At 42.5% G+C, this 24,886-nt stretch overlaps 3 protein-coding genes and 1 pseudogene across 5 annotated transcripts in view; 2 read left to right on the forward strand and 2 right to left on the reverse strand.

The window, feature by feature from the left end:
• LOC147322368 (uncharacterized) overlaps positions 1-24,886 on the forward strand; it is a 125,444-nt gene that overhangs the window by 36,711 nt on the left and 63,847 nt on the right. The gene's annotated exons all lie outside the window — the stretch shown is intronic.
• The window catches only part of LOC147322369 (uncharacterized), a 51,391-nt gene that overhangs the window by 9,759 nt on the left and 16,746 nt on the right, over positions 1-24,886 (forward strand). The window contains exon 3 of one of the 3 annotated variants that reach the window (XM_086306808.1): positions 389-1,535. The exons of 1 other annotated variant lie outside the window; for it this stretch is intronic. In XM_086306808.1, the coding sequence (XP_086162934.1) occupies positions 389-1,354 (966 nt within the window). In that variant the 3' untranslated portion in view covers positions 1,355-1,535. Of the gene's footprint in view, positions 1-388; positions 1,536-16,917; positions 17,230-24,886 lie in introns of those variants that run through there. One more of the 3 variants, XM_086306806.1, reaches the window with a different exon arrangement.
• Positions 8,814-12,035, reverse strand: LOC147322370 (E3 SUMO-protein ligase ZBED1-like). The gene is made up of 2 exons (XM_086305209.1): positions 10,070-12,035; positions 8,814-9,904 (listed from the first exon to the last, which is right to left on the reverse strand). The coding sequence occupies exons 1-2, from the start codon at positions 10,570-10,572 to the stop codon at positions 9,253-9,255; spliced, it is 1,155 nt and encodes a 384-aa protein (XP_086161335.1). The 5' UTR covers positions 10,573-12,035; the 3' UTR covers positions 8,814-9,252.
• Positions 18,142-23,270, reverse strand: LOC147322371 (zinc finger BED domain-containing protein 4-like; annotated as a pseudogene).

The following is a 24,886-nucleotide window of genomic DNA, read 5'->3' on the forward strand; positions in this document are numbered from 1 at the left end:
AAACAAACATAGGATTTATTATCACTGAATAATTATGTATAAATCTTTACAAATTATAGAAATATGTATTACAAACAACGTGTGTGTGTGTGTGTGTGTGTGTGTGTGTGTGTGTGTGTGTGTGTGTGTGTGTGTGTGTGTGTGTGTGTAATCAGGAGGGATGGGCATGATTTTAGTGTTTTTAAAAAGTCATGAATTATTTTTAACAGCAGGTTGGATGTAATGTGTTAGAACTACCAGCAGGTGGGGATAAGAGACCTTTAAGGTGTTTGGTGCCACACTCCACCTTCAGGTTTAAAACTAGTGTTAATGGAGGGAGTTTGAAGGTTGAGTTTGTTCCACGACTGCATTTCACTCACTGCCTCTGTTTGTATCTCTGTCACTGCAGGACCAACATGGAGCGAGAAGTCAGCGCTCTCAGGAGGCCGACAAACCTCAACCAAGAAAGAGAGAGAAAACATACACCTGTGACGAGTGTGGGAAGGAGTTTGCTAGGAAGTCTACACTAAAACATCATCAGGTCATCCACACTGGAGAGAAACCGTTCAGCTGTGACTTGTGTGGAAAGTCTTTTTCCTGGAAGGATTCCCTAAAAAAACACCAACTCATCCACAGTGGAGTTAAAGCGTACAGCTGTGATCAGTGTGGCAGAGCTTTTACTCGCAGTAGCTACTTACAGAGTCATCTAGTTACCCACTCTGGAATTAAGGCATATAGCTGTGACGAGTGTGGGAAGGATTTTACTGTGAGGGCTGAACTAAAACGTCATCAGCAGATCCACACTGGAGAGAGACCGTTTAGCTGTGACTTGTGTGGAAAGTCTTTTTCCAGGAAGGGTCACCTAAAAACACACCATCTCATCCACAGTGGAGTTAAAGCGTACAGCTGTGATCAGTGTGGCAGAGCTTTTACTCACAGTAGCAGCTTACAGAATCATCTAGTTACCCACTCTGGAATTAAGGCATACAGCTGTGATCAGTGTGGCAAAGCTTTTAATCGCAGTAGCCACTTACAGAGTCATCTAGTTACCCACTCTGGAATTAAGGCATACAGCTGTGACATCTGTGGAAAAACTTTCAGCCAGAGAGGGTACCGAAATATACACCTACGCATTCACACCAGACATGATGTGTACTGCTGTGAACAGTGTGGCAAAGAGTTTATAACTCACACACAGTTGCAACATCACACGTTTTCCCACACTGAGGAGAGACCTTATAAATGTGACCTGTGTGAGAAGACTTTTAAATCTCCACATTACCTGAGACGACACCAACAGATCCACACCAGAAAGAGACTCTACAAGTGCAGTTACTGTGAGGTATGTATTTATATTGTTATCTTGTCATTTTAGCCTGACTGTTTGGAACAACTCTGCTCATTAAACTGTGTTAGCATGTTAGCAATTCTACTGCATGGAAAAGCAGCTCTGAGTGATTATTCAGATTTTCATGTCAGTTATGATTTTAGTATTACTGTAGTATTATGGTGGTAGTATTGTAGTTATTGCAGCCCAGTAAACTGAGTGTGTTAACTGAAACAGTCAAATGTAATTGGACGTCTGCAGAGATGCTCTTTATTTCAGGCGACGTTCAGGATAAAAATGTTGAAGGACTGACTTACACTGTCTTTGTGTCTTTGTTTAGAAACAGAGCCACACAGATGGATCCAGTTCTCAACCCTGTCATCACCGTGGTGGTGGGAAAGACTTTCGTTGTGACCTCTGTGGAAAAACTTTCAGTTGGCAAAAGACCCTAAAAACACATCAACGTAGACACACTGGAGACAAACTGAAATACTGCAAAGAATGTGGGAGAAGCTTCACCACACCAAGTGACTTAAAAAACCATGAACTGATTCACAGTGGGGTTAAAAAGCACGTCTGTGATCAGTGTGGGTCATCCTTCACCACTGCATGGTGGCTTAAAACACACAAACGAGTCCACACAGGAGAGAAACCACACAAGTGCAGACACTGTGACAGAAGCTTCTCACATTCAGGTAGTCGTAACAGGCATGAATGTGCACACGTGGAAGGAAACTACAGCTGTGACCAGTGTGACAAGAGCTTCAGGAATCTCAGTTCATACTCCGAACACAAACGATCCCACGTTACTAATAAACTGTTTCACTGTTACCAATGTGCCCAAACATTCACCTCATTGTCTGCTCTGTGCAAACATCAGCGTGATCACTCAGGGCTGAAATCACTCCCATCACTGGATCACAGTGAATCTGAAGAGACAGAAAGATCCTCTGGTTTCAGTGTCAGACTCAAAAAGCTTGAGATCAGGCTCCACAGAGTTCAGATAGAATCATTTAAACTTGTGTTGAACTGAACTGGTTGCTGGGCTGAACTTCTACATAATACAGATTTACATGGGATCTTATTTTCTGTCGTTTTACTGAGTCAGTTTTGTCCTTTTTTCTCCGTCCTGGTTTTGCTCGTCTGTAAATAATTGAAACTCAGTCAAATAGTTCATTGTTCTCCAGCAAAACGTTTTGGAAACTCATGTTTAACCTTTAAAACTCTGACATGTTTTAGCACACAAGGCTTCATCGGGGAGTTCACTCATGATTGGACCATGAGAATAAAGGTTTTTAGTTCTTTCAAAGAGAGTCTTGGAGGTGTTTGATGTTTCTGTTTTTTCTGAAACCACCTGAAAGAAAAACTATTTTTCTTGCTTTATGTAGTGTGGAAGTTTTTAATGTTTCTTCATCTGTGATGTTCTTGAATGTGTTCACATGAAGATGGTACAAATAAACTGTCCTTTTAGTTTTAGCTCCTAATTTATTCATTATTTATGGATGTAGCACAGCAGCAGTTTCTTGATTAACACATGGAGGGCTCGGGATCTGATGGTAAATAATGTTTTGTGTCCTTGTACACATCATACAGCTCAGCTGTTCCACAGATGTCAGGTTTACACAGTGGGATGGTTTGTAAGAACGCAGCTCTCCTGTGGATAAATCCTTACTCTTAGCCTCAGGACCTCACACAGTCCCAGCAGGTTCGGTCAGAAGATTTATACCTCTTTCATTTCTATATGATTCTTCTTGCATCTAAACAAAGATGATTATGATGATGATGAGTCATTTATGAAAAAAGAAGCAAAAAACAATATTGTTGTGTGAGGATTTTTATGGCAGATTTTGTGCATCAACGTTTTTGTACATGAAAATGTTGAAAAGATGCAAAGGAGGAGGAGGGCACAAGAGCTCAGCACGTGATACTGACTGGAAGCAACACAGCTGCTGTTGACAAAGCAGCAGAGTCAGATATCAATCAATCTTTATAAAGCACTTTTCATACAAAAAATGTAGCACAAAGTGCTTTACATAGTTAAAAGCAGCCCACCCCACCCTCCAACTCACTCCCCACACTCTCATTAACATAAATGATGTGAATACACACATATTCCCCCCCCACACACACACACACGCGCGCACACTTAAAGAGTAAAAATTGGGCTAGGTTCGCATGAGCCAAGTGAGGAAACACTATAACAGGGAGTGTCTGCACCGGGAGCCGGTCACAGACTGGGCACATAGCCACAGACTGGGCCCCCCCAGCCAGGCTGAGAGGACCCCCCAGAGACCCAGCAGCCACGGTCGATCACAGCCCCGGTGCAGAGAGCCCCCTCCGAAGAAACACTGGAGATATGACACAATAGGATATATACAGGGTAAAATGATAAAATAAATAAGAACGGGATACAATATAAATATAAATAGAGTAAGAAGATTAAAAAATGAATAAGAATAAAATCAATAAATATTAGGTAAAGCCTAAATTAATAATAGAATAACAGGATAGAATAAATAAGCATAAAATAAATAAACGCTAAGTAAAAGCTAAATTAAAAAGGTGGGTCTTGAGCCTGTTCTTAAAAACATGTACGTTCTCTGCGGCCCTGAGCTCCTCCGGCAGGCTGTTCCACAGACGAGGACCATACCACTGAAAAGCTGCCTCTCTGTGAGTATGTGTCCTGACTTTAGGGACAATCAAAAGGCCAGTACCAGAGGACCTCAGGGTCCGCGAGGGTTCGTATGGTAAAAGCAGATCTGAGAGATAAGAAGGCCCAAGACCATTAAGACATTTAAAAACCAATAAAAGAACTTTAAAATCGATCCTGAAACACACGGGGAGCCAGTGCAGCGATTCTAAAACCGGTGTAATGTGGGCCCGCCCTCTGGTCTTCGTCAGCACACGAGCTGCCGAGTTTTGCAAAAGTTGTAAAGTTGAAATATTCTTCTTAGGAAGACCAGAGAGCAGGGCATTACAGTAATCAATGCGACTGGTAATAAAAGCATGCATCAGCATCTCCGTGTTGGCCCGAGAGAGAATAGGGCGGACTCTGGCTATATTTTTTAGATGATAAAATCCAATTTTGGTTACATGTTTAACATGTGGGATAAAACCAAGCTCGGAGTCAAAAATAACACCCAGGTTTTTCACTTGTAGCAAAGGACATAGCGAAAATGCCTCTAATTTAGACAAGAGTTTCTCTCTCTGAGCCTCAGGACCGACGATTAAAACTTCAGTCTTGTCCTGGTTAAGCTGTAAAAAGTTTTCTGCCATCCAAGATCGTATATCTAAGATACAGTTAAAAAGGGCATCCATTGGTCTGGTGTCATCAGGAGACACGGAGATGTACAGCTGCGTGTCATCAGCGTAACTGTGGAAGTTCACTCCATGCCTCCTGATGACACCGCCGAGAGGGAGCATATACAAATTAAAAAGTACAGGGCCTAGAACCGACCCTTGAGGCACACCACATGTCATTTTATGGATCTTAGAGGAGCATGTATCCATACTCACCATAAAAGATCTGTCAGAGAGATAGGAAGTGAACCAGTTGTGTACAGCACCAGAGAGGCCCACCATGTGTTTCAGTCTGTTTAAAAGAATAGCGTGGTCTACTGTATCAAAGGCTGCGCTTAGATCCAGTAGCACCAGGACTGAGAGCTTTTGGGAGTCCCAGTTACATCTAAGATCATTTAAAACCTTTAGGAGAGCCGTCTCTGTGCTGTGGTTCACCCTAAATCCAGACTGGAATATCTCCAGGATCTGTCTATCATTCAAAAAGTCATTAATCTGAGTAAAAACAAGTTTTTCTAAGATTTTACCTAAAAATGGTAAGTTGGATACAGGTCTGTAGTTATTAAAATCATTACAATCCAAATTGCTCTTCTTCAGAAGGGGCCTCACCACCGCCGTTTTAAAGGCAGCAGGGAAGACACCCAACTGAAGAGAGCAATTCATCATGTATGAAAGCTCAGCTTCAAAAAATCCATAAAGTGTTTTAAAGAGTGAAGAAGGGATTGGATCTAAAAGACATGTGGTGGGTCTCACTGTGGAGAAAACTTTCTGAAGGTTCTCAGCATTAACCAGGACAAAGCTGTCCAGTGTCTCCTCAGGTACAATCGAGCCCTCAGATGTGTTTACAAACATATCGCGATTAGATAAAATATCAGATCTGATGGCGCTGACCTTTCCCCTGAAGTGGTCTGCAAACTGCTCACAGAGTGAGTCTGTGGGGTTTCTTTGGGAGCTGTTAAAATCAGGGTTAAATAAATGATCTATGGTGGAAAAGAGGACCTTGGGATTATTTTTGTTATTACTGATTATTTTGGCGAAGTATGAATTTCTTGAGTTCCTTAATGTATTATTGTACATTTTAAGTTGCTCGGAAAATATTTGATGGTTGATAGTATTTTTATTTTTCCTCCATCTCCTTTCTGCTGCCCTGCAATTTCTTTTGAGTTTTTTGACTTCTTCGTTTCTCCAGGGTGATGCATGTTTTACGTTAATCTTTTTGGTGGTGAGTGGAGCAACGGAGTCAAGGCTTTTCTTCAGTTTGCTGTTGAAATGATTAAGAATCAAATCGCAGGGTGCAGGTAAAATCACAGGGGGGCATTCGTCTAAAACCCTGGTAAAATTTGCAGCCACTTCAGAGGTTAGATAGCGCCTCCTCACAGTTCGCACCGAGGTCTCCCGCTGAATAAAACCGGTGATGTTAAAAAACACACAGTAGTGGTCAGAGACAGCCAAGTCAACAATATGAATGTGTATTGAATTCATCGTGTAAATATACCAGATTTATCCACATACGTTACTTTTCACCCTTTTTTTTACTTTCAGTAAGTTTACTTTTAGTTTATTTTTACTTTCTTAAGATGCAGGAGAATCTGTTTCATCATGATTGAGCATTTCATTAAAGTAATGTTTAAAAGACATTTCTCGTTTGTTCTTTCAGCTGCAGCCTCGCTGGTGTTTAACTGTCTGACAGTAAAGAAGATAAAAGATACGTGCAAACACAAACACATGAAAAGTATTTGCAGAAAAGCTTAAAGCTCTTGTTTGTCTGTTTTTTCGTTCCAGTCATTGTCAACATGGCGAAGATGTGAAGCTGCCTTCCTGCTACAGTATCTCCTTACATACATTTGCTCATATCTTGGGACTTCTTATACAGGGAGCTCAGAATTATTAGGCAAGTTGTATTTTTGAGGAATAATTTTATTATTGAACAACAACCATGTTCTCAATGAACCCAAAAAAACTCATTAATATCAAAGCTGAATGTTTTTGGAAGTAGTTTTTAGTTTGTTTTTAGTTTTAGCTATTTTAGGGGGATATCTGTGTGTGCAGGTGACTATTACGGTGCACAATTATTAGGCAAATTAACAAAAAACAAATATATACCCATTTCAATTATTTATTTTTACCAGTGAAACCAATATAACATCTCCACATTCACAAATATACATTTCTGACATTCAAAAACAAAACAAAAACAAATCAGTGACCAATATAGCCACCTTTCTTTGCAAGGACACTCAAAAGCCTGCCATCCATGGATTCTGTCAGTGTTTTGATCTGTTCACCATCAACATTGCGTGCAGCAGCAACCACAGCCTCCCAGACACTGTTCAGAGAGGTGTACTGTTTTCCCTCCTTGTAAATCTCACATTTGATGATGGACCACAGGTTCTCAATGGGGTTCAGATCAGGTGAACAAGGAGGCCATGTCATTAGTTTTCCTTCTTTTATACCCTTTCTTGCCAGCCACGCTGTGGAGTACTTGGACGCGTGTGATGGAGCATTGTCCTGCATGGAAATCATGTTTTTCTTGAAGGATGCAGACTTCTTCCTGTACCACTGCTTGAAGAAGGTGTCTTCCAGAAACTGGCAGTAGGACTGGGAGTTGAGCTTGACTCCATCCTCAAGCCGAAAAGGCCCCACAAGCTCATCTTTGATGATACCAGCCCAAACCAGTACTCCACCTCCACCTTGCTGGCGTCTGAGTCGGACTGGAGCTCTCTGCCCTTTACCAATCCAGCCACGGGCCCATCCATCTGGCCCATCAAGACTCACTCTCATTTCATCAGTCCATAAAACCTTAGAAAAACCAGTCTTGAGATATTTCTTGGCCCAGTCTTGACGTTTCAGCTTGTGTGTCTTGTTCAGTGGTGGTCGTCTTTCAGCCTTTCTTACCTTGGCCATGTCTCTGAGTATTGCACACCTTGTGCTTTTGGGCACTCCAGTGATGTTGCAGCTCTGAAATATGGCCAAACTGGTGGCAAGTGGCATCTTGGCAGCTGCACGCTTGACTTTTCTCAGTTCATGGGCAGTTATTTGGCGCCTTGGTTTTTCCACACGCTTCTTGCGACCCTGTTGACTATTTTGAATGAAACACTTGATTGTTCGATGATCACGCTTCAGAAGCTTTGCAATTTTGAGACTGCTGCATCCCTCTGCAAGATATCTCACTATTTTTGACTTTTCTGAGCCTGTCAAGTCCTTCTTTTGACCCATTTTGCCAAAGGAAAGGACGTTGCCTAATAATTATGCACACCTGATATAGGGTGTTGATGTCATTAGACCACACCCCTTCTCATTACAGAAATGGACATCACCTAATATGCTTAATTGGTAGTAGGCTTTTGAGCCTATACAGCTTGGAGTAAGACAAGATACATGAAGAGGATGATGTGGACAAAAAACTCATTTGCCTAATAATTCTGCACTCCCTGTACTGTGTCTTTCTTTGATCATGTCTCACTGTGTTTTATTCTTGATGTTGCATTTGAGTCTTTCATGACTCTATTTTAATTCATATTAAAATGGATGGATGGACAGGCACTAGAAAGAGAGAGCATATTTCTCCTGTTTTGGCTTCCCTTCATTGGCTTCCTGTTAAATCCAGAATTGAATTCAAAATCCTGCTCCTCACATACAAGGTCTTAAATAATCAGGCCCCATCTTATCTTAATGACCTTGTAGTACCATATCACCCTATTAGAGCACTTCGCTCTCGCTCTGCAGGCCTACTTGTTGTTCCTAGAGTATTTAAAAGTAGAATGGGAGGGAGAGCCTTCAGTTTTCAGGCCCCTCTTCTGTGGAACCAGCTTCCAGCTTGGATTCGGGAGACAGACACTATCTCTACTTTCAAGATGAGGCTTAAAACTTTCCTTTTTCCTAAAGCATATAGTTAGGGCTGGACCAGGTGACCCTGAATCCTCCCTTAGTTATGCTGCAATAGACATAGGCTGCCGGGGGATTCCCATGATGCATTGAGTTTTTCCTTTCCAGTCACCTTTCTCACTCACTATGTATTAATAGTAGGGCTGTCAAATGATTACAATTTTTAATCAGATTAATCACAGCCTAAAAATTAATTAATCATGATTAATTGCAACTCGAAATATGACCAAAATGTGTGCAAACATACGGACAGATAGCGGATTTTTACACACTTGTTAGTGTTATTTAATGCTAAGACCACGCTGAGTGGCCTGCGTTCACTCAGCGTGGTCTGACGTAGGCTGGGTGTTGTGCTGGAAGCGAATTAATCACAGCCTAAAAATTGATTAATCGCAACTCGAAATATATGTGTATATGTGTATATATGTGTAAAAATCGGGACAGATAGTGGTTTTTAACACACTTGTTTGTTTTATTTATTATTAATTGTGAGTACAAGCAGTACAAGCAGAACAGGGCTTCAAATAATTGTGAGGGATTTTTACTGAATGTTTTCCACCCGTTTAAATCTAGCACATTGTTTTATCCATATACATCTTCAAGTTCACAGAACATAGGCCTAATTCAACAGGCAAAATAGAAAAAATCTCCAATCATCCTTTTGGGTAAGGTAGATTAGTGCAAAAAAATATGAACAACAGTGAAAAGTATTGTTTAAATCACATTCAACCATAGAACAAGCTCTAAACACACGGTCCTCTGGTCTACTCATCCTTCAGCCAGTTGCTGAGACAAACCAACTTGTCCACGTTCTCTGAGTGCAGAGCAGACCTCTTCTTGTTCACAATGTGCCCTGCTACAGAGAACAGCCTCTCACAGGGCACTGTGGAGGCAGGAGTGGCCAGGTATCTGCGAGCAAGGCGGGCCAGCTGGCTGTGGGCTCCTGCATGAGCTGCCCACCACTGTAAGGGACAGTCCTCTAAGGCAGTGCAGGGCTCTGCTCTGTAGCGCTGTATGGCTCTGTCCTGCTGCACCTCCTCCTCTGACTCAGAGTCAGAGTCCATCTGCAGCAGGCTCAGCCTCTTCTTGGCTGGACCTTCTTCTGCAGTGTGTGATCTTCTAGGAGAGTCTTCATGCAGCATGCCTGCCAGTGTGGTCCACACTGCTTCTCTGTCAGTCTTGGGCACACTGCGTAGGTCTTTAAAACGTGGGTCCAGTGCAGTTGCGATCTGGAGCCATGCATAGTTGGTATGTTCCTGGCGGGAAGCAAGGTCTTCCTTAAACTTCTCTTTAAACCTCACCACATATGCAGGGTCCTCATCAGTTACTTCCATGACACGGCGCAGGTGGCAGAAGGCTGGTAGAACTACAGAGCAGGAGACGTAGGCCTCTCCTCCCAGCAGTTCAGTCACATATCTGCAGTGGAATACACACACACACACACACAGATAAGACAGCAAATTAAAAAAAGCTTTTTATTACTAGGTATTAAGACATTTTCATAATAACAAAACTGATTTAAGATGTATGTTTGATACATTTAATCTAAACCTACAATTATGGTCACAATGACAGGCTCACCTGCAGGGCTCTAGAAGTGTCTCCAGTCTCTGGAGTTTGTCCCACTCTGGAGGCATCAGGAGGACAAGTTTATGCTTTTGTTTATCCAGAGTCGCGGTTACTGCAGTTTGGTTGCGGATCAAGCGCTTCACCATCTCCAGCGTGGAGTTCCAGCGCGTAGGCACGTCCTGGGCCAACGGCTCCTGCTTGCGCCCCAGTGACACCTGCTCTGCGTTCAGCTCTGCTGTGTTTGCTGGGCTGTGCTTAAAATGTCCAACAATTTTGCGGCATTTGGCCAGCGCAGTGACAAAGCCACTGTCTGCGAGACTCACTGTGATGCATCTCTGTAGAATGTGCGCGGTACACGGCATGTGATTGAATGGCATGATGCGAGCCGCGGCGATCATATTGCGCGCACTGTCCGTGCCTACTGTTGTCACCTTCTCCTCAATTCTCCACCTGCGAGCAACAGTCTGGAACTGCTCTGCACAAGCCTCCGCAAAGTGCCGCTCTTCCGTTTTCATTATAGTCAACGCAAAGGATGTCAGACCCCAAAGCTTCAGTGATTAAATGCGCAGTAACTCCCAGGTAATTGTCATTACTCAGTGATGTCCAGTGGTCTCCTGTCAGAGCCACGCATTGTGTGTGAACTAAAGCATCTTCTTTTTTCTTTTTCTCCGTTTCATACAGTTCGTGGATTCGAATTGTTATTGTGCTTCTCGCTGGGGGCTTGTAGGACACGTCCTGAGATGCAACCTTTAAAACATCCGCAAAGCCCTTGTCCTCCACAATGCTTAGCGGTCTACAGTCCTTTGCTATCCATTTGGCTATATTGTCGGTCAGTTTGTCCAAAGAAGACTTACCGAGTGGCCTGCGTTCACTAAGAGTGGTCTGACGCAGGCCGGGTGAAGCTGCTGCCCCGACAAACGCGTGTTTGGCATTAAGGTGGTATTTTAAGGTCGAATTTGAACGGTGAAATTGAAACTCTTTACTACAGTGAGTGCAAATTACAACGCGTTTGTTTATTGTCCCATCTATGTTCTTCTTGTATTTAAATTCCCCATCCAGAAGGCCATCCTGTTCCTGCTTCTCCATTTTCAGTGGCGCGGTAAACAAATCAAGTGGAATTATGGGAGCGCCTTTTTTTTTTTTTTTTATCTGCGTGTTGCGCTAGATAGTTAAATATTCTAACGTAATTAATTCCAAAATTTAATTATCGCAATTAACGCGTTAATTTCGACAGCTATAATTAATAGACCTCTCTGCATTGAATCATATCTGTTATTAACCTCTGTCTCTCTTCCACAGCATGTCTTTATCCTGTCTTCCTTCTCTCACCCCAACCGGTCGCAGCAGATGGCTGCCCCTCCCTGAGCCTGGTTCTGCCGGAGGTTTCTTCCTGTTAAAAGGGAGTTTTTCCTTCCCACTGTTGCCAAAGTGCTTGCTCATAGGGGGTCATATGATTGTTGGGTTTTTCTCTGTATCTATGAAGTGCCTTGAGGCGACTTTTGTTGTAATTTGGCGCTATATAAATAAAATTGAATTGAATTGAATTGAATGTCTAGACGGACCCCCTGAATTTATCATCTGAAATCTTTTTATTCCTTTATTCCACTGCTTTCAGGCATTTCTGTGCATCTACATTTATATATAGATATCGAAACACACATACACTCATATCTGTACAATTTGTTAATATCTTCATAGTCTCCAATAATGTTACACCCCAGTGCTTTCATCTGAACCCCAAGTGTCATTTTCTTTGAAAAAGCACAGAGTATAATGCATCTATTTTGCAAAAATAAATAATTACATAAGTGTTTCAACACTTTCAAAGAGGTACCCTGTTTTTCCCTTCATCGTATCGTACAAATGGAGATAATATAATTATCTGAGGAACAATTGTCAATAAGCAGAGAAGTTATTAAAATATTAATGCAAGACATGGAAGCAGGTGGTGTTGTTCCCAAATTAGGAACATCCATCCATCCATCCATCCATCCATTCGCTTCCGCTTATCCTTTTCAGGGTCGCGGGGGGCGCTGGAGCCTATCCCAGCTGTCATAGGGCGAAAGGCGGGGTACACCCTGGACAGGTCGCCAGTCTGTCGCAGGGCTAACACATAGGGACAGACAACCATTCACACTCACATTCACACCTAGTGGCAATTTGGATTATCCAATTAACCTATCCCCACAAGCTGCATGTCTTTGGACGGTGGGAGGAAGCCGGAGTACCCAGAGGGAACCCACGCAAACACGGGGAGAACATGCAAACTCCACACAGAAAGACCCCGGCCTGATGGTGGAATTGAACTCAGGACCTTCTTGCTGTGCGGTAACAGTGCTAACCACCGTGCCACCGTGCTGCCCCCGTGCCACCGTGCTGCCAAATTAGGAACAATATTTTAAAATTACTTCACAATTCTTCTTGCACTTCATATTGTTACAAACTATCAGAATGTAAAGAAAGTCAGAAAATGGACAACCTCAGCTTATAAAACTGCTTCTTCTTTTTTAACCACAAACCACTGGATCAATTTCAAGGGTTTTGCACTTGATTTTTATTTTATCATAAAACACTGCAGAGATGCAAAGAAATAATCATTATAACAGTGTGCAAATGCTCCACGTTATACTATGTGTCAGAGCTATTGAAGCGACACGTTAAGAAACTCCTGCATAACTGCGGGGTGCACAGTCCACATTGCACAGTGACAGCACAAAGACCCACACAGCTGGATTTGGATATTTAACATTCTTTCAGTAAAAATTAAATCCTGCATGAGTCCATGAATATCTGGCATTAATCATATGAAAGCCTCTGCTGTAGCACCCTGTCATCCATTCATCCAAGAGATGTAACCAAGATATTTCCTCTATTAGTTAATTATTAGATAATCATTTTTGAAAAATAATCTTTAACATCAGATTAATTTCAGATTTTTAATGTCAGATTTTACACGGTCAGGTGTAGCAGAGTTTAACTCGGAAACTTAAACTTGAACTCAAAACGTATTTTAAATAAATTTCAAACGAGCCATCATGATAAAGGGAATGTGTGCAGTTTTGGTGCTCCGTAAGTTCTGTGCTGAACAGCGTGGCTGACTCTTCGTATCTACTATTGCCTCCACAGTCTGAGTCCACACAGGTAATGAGCCATTATGACCAATTATGGAGTCCCCTGCCAGCTCACGCTTTTTTTGAGGTTATGTCAAAAGGTTTCTTGGAAATAAACACGGACTATTTGTTTAGGCAGTCTGTCAATGGGCTCAGTCAGTAGTCACGTTGTCTTATTACAATGAACACATGCAGTGTAGTTTATTTTGAGTTAATCCAGCCTTCTACCTGCAAGAAATCTTAAGTGCAGTATGTAATCTGAGACCTAAGAGAGGGAAATTCCCCAGACCCAGTCATCCATTTCAAGTTATTCACATGGATTGTATAGAGCTGTCCAACTGTAATAACTATAAGTATTGTCTACTGATAGTGTGCCCTTTTGCAAAGTGGGTAGTGGGTTCTTCCCATTCTATGCAAGGCCACCTGGGTTGACTGGAAGACTGTTTACTTAGCCTGGCAGGGCGAAGGACACTGTCTCAGCTGAAGTCTGGACATACACACACACACACACAGACATATACACACATGCAGATGTACACTCATCCCCCCTCCCCCTCCAAACGCCTTCAACACTTATTCCCTTCCGATGCTGACGGTGAATCAAGAAGACCAGCGCATAGGCTGCAGGCCCGGATGTACTGTCTACACTGACTATCTCTCACCCTTTACCCACTCCTGTTGCTTGTCACGTGTTTCTTTGGTGTATTAAGAGTTTTTTCATGTGCAGAGGTGTTTTTTTTTCTGTTCTTAAACTGATCTCCCTGTTCAAGCTCAGTCTGGGGGGAGTTATTTTTTTTATTTTTTTTTATTGTTATACCTCTCTGACCTGTCTTCACCATGTGATGTTTTTGTGTAATGTATGTATGGTTGGAGGGTAAGATGGCGACGCCCTTGCGTGCAATAGGTCGGCAGCCATAACATGAAATTTCCCCTTGTGGGTATATCAATCAATCAATCAATCAATCAATCAATCAATCAATCAATCAATCAACTAGGGAAGCAGATGCCATTTCGGTTGCCAAAGCAATATGTAAGAATATCATCCCAGAACACGGGATCCCGGAGACTATTTATAGTGATGATGGTCCACACTTTGTAAATGAAGTGATTGGATTAATGGCACAGCATCTAGGGATAACACTAAAACATCATTGTTCATATCAGCCACAGTGCAGGGTTGGTAGAGAGAACTAACGGCACAGTAAAGCTAAGACTTAGGAAGTCAATGGAAGAGACAGGCAGGACATGGTTAGACTGTATAGAACTAGTTAAGATGTACATGAGGATTACTCCAACAGAGAACGGTCTGACTCTTTGAGATTATATATGGTAGAGCATTTAGAGTTTTAGTCTTCTGTAGTCGTCTGTAGTGATGATAGAAAAGCAGAAGAGAGAGCACATTAGCAGATTGGATGCTCAAAATGTTTAAAAGTAAAGAAGTCGTGACAACAAATGATCTGCCAGATGATTCTGTTTCTCCTCAGGAGCAGAGTCTGAAATCTGGAGATTGGATGTTGATAAGGCCATGGAGAGGAAGTGCTCCGTTCTTACTGCAGGTTTTCATAGAAAGTATAGAGAATAAAAACCTCCCTCCTACTCTTACTCAGGGTCTCATAACACTTATTCCAAAGCCAAACAAAGACTTACTTCTTATTGATAGTTGGAGACCCATCTGTCTGCTCAATAATGACTATGAGATTATGGCTTTAGTACTTGCTAACAGAATTAAAGAGTTCTTGGATACAATTATCGATGAGACACAATCAGGCTTAATGAGAAATAGACACATTTCTCATAACATTAGACTGGTTTTGGATCTACTTGATTACTCTGATTTGGTATTTGACAATAGCTTCATTCTCTTCCTGGAGTTTTAAAAGGCCTTTGCAAGGGTGTAGATTTGGTTGTGGCATTGGTGGGGACGGATGATTCAACCATCGAACCCTGCCCCGTTTCTTATTTTTTCCTTTTTGTTTTTGCTTCTTGATAAAAACAGGAGAAATATACTTGCCTACATATGCTATTCTACATGCTTTTAAACCGTTTAAAATTACAATTCATAGTTTTATATGTGAATTATATAATGTTAAATTACTATTAAACAAATGACTGACTAAGTATTTCAGGCTTTAGTTTACTTCAGCCAAATATCATATAAATCAGGTATCATACAAAAGTAAAAATAGCTTCAAATACAGTCATGACAATAAAAGAATATGACTTTAAGGACTTAACAACATTACTTCAGTTATAGTACACCAACATCTCTGACACATTAGCACTAAGGGAACACTGAAAGATCTGGTGGGTTTTGTCCATAAAACTACTCGTCTAAGATTACCACAAAGTAAAAGATCTCTCAGCAACATTATGCAACATTTTAGGCACTACTGCCCTCTATCAGATAGGGGGCTGAGATGTTTTATTCTAAATATGAACTACTGTTACAGCAACAGACATGGACTACATGCCCCACACAACAAACACATGCCTAGTCCTCTCGTTAGCTGAAATGAACTGCTGGCATATTTGTTTTACATCTGTACTCTCCAGTCTCTCCTGGTGGACATGGCATCACATTACTCATGGTTACATACAATTTCGACTGCTGTGGGCCAAGCCTAGCACCTACTTGCCAACCTTGAGACCTCAGAATTAGGGAGACATTCAAAGGGGCTGGGGGGGGATATACATGTACATATATATATACAAAAAACTTGATTTTACAGTGTTTATTTATCGGATAAAATAACTTAAATGTCACCGTTATTATTGTCCGACCGGAAACAGGCCAGGGGTGTCCAAATTCAGAGGCTGCGTCCACCTGAGAACCCGGCCTTTGTGGTCTAAGTGGGCCGGGTCCTCCAAAAGCCGGCTAGACCGGAAATGAGCGACTGTGAAATTGGACGGTCTAGCCTTCAGAATTACGTCACCTGCCGTCTGCTCCTTGCTGTCTAAAATATAACCAGACGCTGGCGTAGATGGTCGAATAAACTGCTGTTTTCACACAGCAGTTTATTCAGCTGTGTGAGAACCCTGGAGGAATTCTCCTGAGGGATTAATAAAGTTTTATTTAATCTAATAACTTTAATCTCAGCCAAAACCATTTACTCACCAACAAATAAAACACAGAAAAAGGCCAAACAATAACATGTTTAAGTTATTTGACGTTTACACAGCTACATTCTCGCCTGGAAATGTGTTAAAAGTTTATTTTGCGACCCAGAAAGAGTAATAAGAGTAATATTAAAACCAAGTAGCTGCAGTAATAGTAGCCATTGTTGGAAACTGGAATTGGCTGGGCCAGTCTAGGATATGGTTTTCAGTTTTGTTGTCCGGGTATAAAATCGGGAGAAATTGGGGAGAATGGTCGCCCCGGGAGATTATCGGGAAGGGCACTGAAATTCGGGATTCCCCGGAAAAATCGGGAGTGTTGGCATGTATGTCCTAGCATAGCCTGTAACGTTATTGTGACGGACACATTATATGAGTGAACTTGACTTTATGTGACTTACAGGTTTGTTTGAAAAATACTTTCTTATATCCAGGTTCTTCATCTTTGCTGCCATCCTCCTCGCAGCGCAGGTTTGCAGCTGCTGAAACTAAACAGCTCCCTGAAAGGCACAGCCAATCACATTGGCCATATTTGTCACATGACGTAGGACTCCAGTAGAGAACTAATTTAACTCTTTCTGCACCACTCGCTGAATGAGAAGCTGACAGATCGTTTTTTTTCTTTATATCGGGTTTGTTTTTCTTTAGTCGAAGAGATCAAATTATTGGTGGGGACAATTCAATAATCGCTGGATATTGGTGGGGACGCGTCCCTTCCGTCCATGCCAAATCTACGCCCTTGATCCAAAGAAAAAAAGTCAAGATGCTCGTCAAACTTAAAAAAAAAAGGTACGTTCTAAATGAAGCTTCAGACGTCACTAATCACGTGACTCTGGCCAAACGAATCAAGCCTCGACACGGTGCTTCTGACGCAGCGTGTTGATTTTTCTGACACACGCACCGGAGCGTTAGCTTCAAGCGGACCATCACTACCTCTCACATCTAAAGGTAAGTGCCAAGGTAACTTTGAACTGAGTTCAGTCAATCTCGAGTTTTTCGAAGTTTTCTGAAGGACGCTTTCTGTTGCTCTCTGTGAGAGGAGACCGTTAAAGGCGGGGCTCTCCAGAGTGTAGCAAAACAGGAAACAGCATCTGTGTGTGTGTAACTGTGCAAACGAATAGTTTAGAAATGTAAGTGAGCCACAAGTAGTGATGGGCAGATGAAGCCTCATGAAGCACTGAAGCTTTTCATCCAATTGGTTCACCCCAACGCGAAGCTTCTTGAAGCTTCATTTGCTCTAGCAGGACACCTACTGGATGTAAAAATATTAGTTGGCATGAATTTGAAGAGTGTGGCATTTTGCACACAGCCTGTAAATGTCAACAACAAAAGGAGTGTGTAAAACATCTATATTGTAGTGATGGCAGTATACTGTGTATATTTATGCTGGCAGTATGGAAAATTATTATTTGGAAATGCCTAAAATGGAAATGATCATATGCTGTGAGGTGAGGTGTGGACAGTGGTTGTGCTTTTGTAACATTGAGGCAAGGACAGTGATTAGTGTTTAGGGGACACATCATTGGTTTTTATTTAAAAACAACAGTTTCTCCACTGTGGCAGGTCATAGGCGATTTCTTTTTTTGGACAATATTTCCCCTGCCTTTGAAAACACTCGCTCACAGGGCACAGATGAGGCAGGGGTACACAGGTATGTCAGTGCTAACTTATATAAGTGAGGGTAGACCTATTTCTGTCTCTCCCAGTATTTAAGGGGGTCTTCCAGCCTTCCAATATTTGGCTCCATCATGTACCGTTGGACCTCAATATTTGCATCTGCTGTCACATTTTGTGTCTGTGTCTGCCTGACACTCTCATCCAGGCGACGCCGCAAGTTGTTACCTAAACAAAAAGGAGAGTCTTATGAGATACTACCAATTCAATTTTCAATTCAATGTTATGTCTATAGTGCCAAATAACAACAACAGTCGCCTCAAGGCGCATTATATTGTACAGTAGATCATACAATAATAGATACAGTGGAAAACCCAACATTCAGTTTATATAAATGCAACTAAAATGCAATAACAATGGTACCGTGGGAAACAGCCTCAACAGATTGTGACGTTGATGGCTGTGGTGGTGGTGTGGAGGAAGAGGTGGTGGAGGCCCTCATTACAGAAGCACATTCTGCTTTCAGTCTTTTTTCTGCTTCGCTAGCTCTTGCAGGGCTGAAAAACCCGAGTTTTCTGAACCTTGGGTCCAGCAGTGTCGCAAGGAACATAATGCTCATGGTCTGTATTTTATCTAGCTTCTCTCTCAATAGCATCCTAAGCTTCTGAGCCAGGGAAGATCCAATGGATGGTGGTTTTTTCCATTTGTTCATTGAGGCAATGATCCAGCATAGTGAGCAAAGGTATGACCTTTGACCCAGACACCCTTTTTTCCTGAGAGAGCTCAGTGGTTGCATCGTTAAATGGTGCTAGGACAACCAGACACTCTGAAATTATACCAAATTCCTCAGATGACATAGGTGGGATGTCTGTTGTGAGACTTGCCAAAGCAGCGCCTACTGGCTCCCTTTGCTCGAAAAGTCTTTGCAGCATATTGTAAGTGCTGTTCCAGCGGGTTTCCACCTCCTGTAGTAGTTTGTGTTGAGACTGCCTTAGTTGTTCCTGCACAACTGAAAGCCTCTCCTTACAAAATACAATTTAAAAAAGCATACATTAGATTGTCAAGGGAGCAGAACTATACTGTCGTGGTTCGAATTTTGAGGAAGAGACATACGACTGAAAAGTCCATAGTGGGTCAATAAATTATTTTATTAAAGCACACAGTAGTACAGTGTGGGAAGAGCCGGACTTCGACTTCCCTGCTCGTTGCAGAAAGCTTTATAGTCATTATGACGTCAGAAGAATTCCCATATCTCCTTCTATGTTCAAAACACCCCACTTCCCAGAATTGAACCCAGATGTTTCCACTCATGCTTCCTGGGAACCTAACCAATTGTGTATACAGTGTGTGTATTTTGTGTAATTGTGGGATCAGGCTAAAAAGAGTTCAAATGTCCTTATGTGAACTGCTGCAGCTGAGCCTTCTGGAGGTCCAGCTATTCTGGTGGTTTCTAACTGATCTATTTAAATGTTAATTCAAATGATACATGATAATATTTAATGATAAAGTGATACAAACTAATGAAGTAATGATGAAATAATAGAATAGAATAGAATAGAATTTAACTTTATTGTCATTGCACATGCACAGGTACAGGGCAACGAAATGCAGTTTGCATCCATCCAGAAGTGCTTTAGTGATATAGGTATATTACAATATATATTAGCAATAGTATAGATATGTAAGTATATTACAGAAATGGGTCTATTATAGTATGTTATAATGTACACGGTATGAAGTATGTTGTGAATATTCTATAACTATAAGTATGTACAGGCTGTAGTGAGTACAAGCTATGTACAGGCTATGAACAGGATATAAATATGAAAAACTATACAGAATATGAAATAAATAACTTTACAGAAATCTGGGATATACAGCTATACAGAAATGGGAACTATGCAAGTTGTAAACAGTTGTAGGATTAAAGATTATTGAATGTACAGAATGATTATTTACACAGAGCTATACAGTAGTGCAGTTAAGATAAGTGAGGGTGTAGATAGTTTCTACAGAGGCTTTATAAAGTGCTAGTGGTTGTGAGTGGTGGTTCACTCCATGTTATTATTGTGTGTTTGAGGGTACAGTTGTCCATTGTGGGGGTGTGTATGTTCAGTCCATGAGTTTAACGTGGGTCAGATGTCAGGAGGCAGAGTTCAGGAGTCTGACAGCTGTGGGGAAGAAGCTGTTCCGGTACCTGGTGGTCTTAGTCCGGAGGCTCCTTTGGCGCCTCCCAGAGGGCAGGAGGGTGAAGAGTCCATGTGATGGGTGACTGGGGTCTTTGATGATTTTCCCAGCCCTTTTCAGACACCGCTTCCTGTAGATGTCTTTTATGGCAGGAAGTGGTGCTCCGGCGATGCGCTGGGCAGTTTTCACGACCCTCTGCAACGCCTTCCGGTCCGAGGCAGAGCAGTTCCCATACCAGACTGTTATACAGTTGGTCAGGATGCTCTCGATGGTGCAGCGATAGAAGTTCACCAGGATGTCTGAGGACAGGTGGTTCTTTCTCAGAGTCCTCAAGAAGAAGAGGCGCTGGTGAGCCTTCTTGACCAGCTTGGAGCAGTTGGTCGTCCAGGTGAGATCCTCGGAGATGTGGACTCCCAGGAACTTGAAGCTGCTCACACGCTCCACAGCTGTCCCCTTAATGTGGATGGGTGGATGTGGGTCAGCATTCCTCCTGTAGTCCACGATGAGCTCCTTGGTCTTCTCGGTGTTAAGCAGCAGGTTGTTTGTGTCGCACCACTCAGCCAGACCATCCACCTCCTCCCTGTAGGCGGCCTCATCGTTGTCACTGATGAGGCCAATCACCGTGGTGTCATCTGCAAACTTAATGATGGTGTTGGAACCATCAGCAGGTCTGCAGTCGTGGGTGAAGAGGGAGTAGAGGAAAGGGCTCATCACACAGCCTTGTGGTACACCGGTGTTCATTGTGATGGTAGATGAGCAGTGGTTATCCAGCCGGACATGTTGGGGGCGGTTGGTCAGGAAGTCCAGTAACCATTTGCAGATGAGGGAACTGATGCCCAGGTCTGTCAGTTTCCTGATGAGTTGTGAGGGGTGGATTGTATTGAATGCTGAACTGAAGTCTATAAACAGCATTCTGGCGTAGGTGTTGTTGTTGTCCAGGTGTGAGAGGACAGAGTGCAGTGCGATGGAGACTGCATCCTCTGTGCTCCTGTTCTGGCGGTATGCGAATTGGTGGGGGTCCAGGGTGGGGGGGAGACAGGATTTGAAGTGTGCTAGGACCAGCTGCTCTAAGCACTTAGTGATGATGGGGGTGAGTGCTACTGGGCGGTAGTCATTGAGGCAAGATGGGTTGGAGTTTTTGGGTATCGGGACGATGGAGGTGGATTTGAAGCAGGCCGGTACCACAGCGTGGGCCAAGGACAGATTGAATATGTCTGTGAGCACTCCTGCAAGCTCCCCAGAACACGCTCTGAGAACACGCCCGGGGATGCCATCAGGACCTGCAGCCTTGTGGACATTGATCCTGCTCAGCACCGCTCCTACATCGGTGGGGGAGAGAGTCAGAGGTTGGTGGTCTGGCGTAGAGATGGACCGATCCGATATTACGTATCGGTATCGGTCCGATACTGACCTAAATTACTGGATCGGATATCGGCGAGAAATAAAAAATGTAATCCGATCCATTAAATATCAAAAAAGCACCTCACAAAACTTGCGACATGGCGTAACTCGTCTCATAACCGTAGCACGTCGGAGCAGTGTGGTCACGTGATACAGCGGCTGTGTGTATTTGTAGTCTCGCTACCAAACCAGCATTTCATCTCCGAGGAAGTTATCCCAGAGAGAAGTAAAGCAAGTGTGTAAGTTCCTCTCTGAATGTTTGTAAAGCATTCCCACGTTAAGCTTAACAACTGATATATGGAGCAAGTGCCTCTCTCTCTCTCTCTCTCTCTCTCTCTCTCTCTCTCTCTCTCTCTCTCTCTCTCTCTCTCTCTCTCTCTCCTGCTGCTACTTCATGAAACTGCTTAACGATCAGCTGATCGGCTTTTCTGTCGCGACTCCGTCTCTCTTGTTTGTTTTTGGCCCACTTTGCACCAGAAAGAGGAAACCAGCGGCTGAACAACAGCAGCACGTTTAAGCTTGATAAGCTGTTGTTAGAATTCATTTAATATTACTTTCTACTCCAGGATCTTTTTCTACGCAGCTGACGGCTGGTAACTGTGCAGGGGCGGATCTAGCAAAGTTTAGCCAGGGGGCCGATAGGGCATTAACAGGGAAAAGGGGGCACAAAGACATACTTTTCTTTCTTATTCTCATTTAAAATGTCTAGCTTTTAATAAATAATTATCTGAATCTTACACCCAAAGTTTTAATCTGATGTAAAATGTATAGAAGTCCATTACTGTATATAGTAACTGTTAAGTCTAATATACCCTAGTAAGCTATAGTACTTTTTCCTTTGGGAAAGTACCATCTGTGCAGTCTGCAATTCTGTTGAAGAAAGATGTTGAATCTATTTAATTATTCTTGAAAAAATAATTGATTTCTGTGCATTTTTTTTTCACACTGCATCAAATTAAAGTTGATTACATCGATTAAGCATCACAAAGTGGAGGGTGGTTCCCTATTTTTTTTATTTTTTTTTGCTGGTAGTTTGCAACCCTATTAGTTAGGTTGCTTAATATTTCTGCTAAGTACTCTTTAAAATACCAGAATAGGAAGGATGGAGCAGGTTTAAGTTTATTAGATTGATCAGTGTTGCTGAACTATGAAATATTTTGGGCGCAGTGTACTTTTTACACACAGGTATAACAGAATAGCTTTAGTGCTGTTGTTTATTTAAACTTGACTATGAACTTATACAAAATGCAGCAAGATATTAAAAAACAGTTTTATTGATTAAAAAACACACTATATCGGATTCATATCGGTATCGGCAGATATCCAAATTCATGATATCGGTATCGGTATCGGACATAAAAAAGTGGTATCGTGCCATCTCTAGTCTGGCGTCATGTCTGCTTTGGTTGTGGTTGTGGGGTTCCCTCACTCAAAACGAGCATAAAAGTTGTTGAGCTCGTTGAGGAAGGAGCCATCAGAGGATGCGGGGGAGGGTTTGGTGGTCCTGTGCAATGACAGTGCATGTAAATGATATCACAGTGAGATTTAAAATAAGATGTTTTTCTCGACAATACACATAAGTAGCATTAAAGAAACTGTAATTAAGCCACTTAAGAACTTACCTTTGCAGAGGTACTGCTCCTGAAATATCCCATGATCTTCCTGGACTTGGCTCGGATGTCAGAGAGCTCAGGGGTCTGGTCAAGGGCCTTCTTCACCACTAAGTTCAGGGTGTGAGCTATGCATATGGCATGTTTAAGTCTTAGCTCCCTTGCACAAGCCCCCATATTGGCAGCCCCATCTGTTACTAGGCATGTGACTTTGTCAGTAATTGCCCATTCTGCCATGAGTGAGCCTTTCACCTGTGCAATGTTTTCTGCAGTGTGTGCATTAGGAAAATATTACACTCCTAAAACAACGGTGTTTAATGTGCTGGACTCATCAACAAAATGGCAGGTGACTGCCAGATAGGCCTCTGTGTTGATGGAGGTCCACATATCTGATGTCAGACTCACAGCTGCTGCCTTCTCAACGCTGGCCTTAGCTTTCTCCTTCATCTCCTGGTACCTGGCCTCCACCATGACTTTCAGGGCCTAAAGGAAAGTAAAAACATTTTGTTCTAAAGTACGACGTGGCTGTGAAGCAGTGTGTAGTGTAGCTACACACTGAGGCTTTGAGCCTCAGTCCTGCCTGTTCACATTTTACTCTGTAGAAACGAAATCTTCACTGCTTTTATGACCTTTTTAGTGGGGAGAACATAGCTAGGATTTAATGACTTAACAAATCTTTTGAATCCTTTGTCCTCCACAATGCTAAATGGCTGGGAGTCCTCAATCACCATGCTGACCAGGTCTTCATCTATTTGAGATTGTTCTCCTGAGGAAAGACAATAAAGATAAAGCACAAATATAAATATCACACACATCACTTATTGCATTGTATGATATTGTTATATCATTTAGTAACATTACTGCATCCTATATTATCATTGCATTTGATGGCTCACCTGGTCTTGCTCCACAATCGGTGTCCCCCTTATTCTCATGCAAAGCTCTGTAGTGCCTAAGCATGGATGAGGTGTTGTTGTTATATCCCAGCTCCCTGGCACATAGCAAACACTTCACCTTGTACAAAAGTCAAGACAGCTCAACATAAATTGTATTGCACCATCAGTATCATGAAAATACATCTTCTGTAGAAATTTACATACCTTGTTGGGAGGAATAAGATCAAAATGTTCCCACACAGGGGAGGACATCCTCCTCTTCTTAGCTGGCTCCATTCTCTCCTGACTTTCTCTCCTCACTCTCATAAACCTCCAAACTGTCTCCAAACTCTCACTAACCGCAACTCTCCATCAAACACCCACATTTTGAATGAAGTCTGAGGGGTTTATATCGCTGTCATATCTCGCGGCAAAGTTCGAACCACTTCATGAACCAGTCACGTGGTACAGCCGGGCAGCGAGGCTTCGGACGTCATCATTTTTAGCTCCTCCCATAAACGAAGCAAGCCTCGATGCGCGCTTCGCGGAAACGCCCCCTCCATTACTCGACACACGCTTCGAAGCCTCGATACAGAACGTCACATCACTAGCCACAAGTATAGAAAGGTCAAGTTCCGTGAGTTGTTTTTCTCACCACTGATCAACACTACACATACTTGCATCACACACAGGGCTGGACTGGGACAAAAAATCGACCCGGGCATTTTGACTAGAGACCGGCCCACCAAAAATGTGACGTCATTCAGGGGTAAAACTGCAAAGGATTCTGGGAACTTGTGGCAAGAGGTACTAGCGCATGCAGGCTTTCAATTGAACTCAGTTACACAGCGATAAAAAGAAACACAAAAATGGCAAGAAGCTGTTGTATTATTAACTGCAATAGCCGGTGTTGTGCCA

The sequence above is a fragment of the Aulonocara sp. 'chitande type north' Nkhata Bay genome, linkage group LG9, assembly GCF_057382095.1.
Source record: "Aulonocara sp. 'chitande type north' Nkhata Bay isolate Kocher_YH1m ecotype deep benthic linkage group LG9, A_spYH_male_GT1.1, whole genome shotgun sequence".
In the NCBI taxonomy this organism is placed as follows: domain Eukaryota; kingdom Metazoa; phylum Chordata; class Actinopteri; order Cichliformes; family Cichlidae; genus Aulonocara; species Aulonocara sp. 'chitande type north' Nkhata Bay.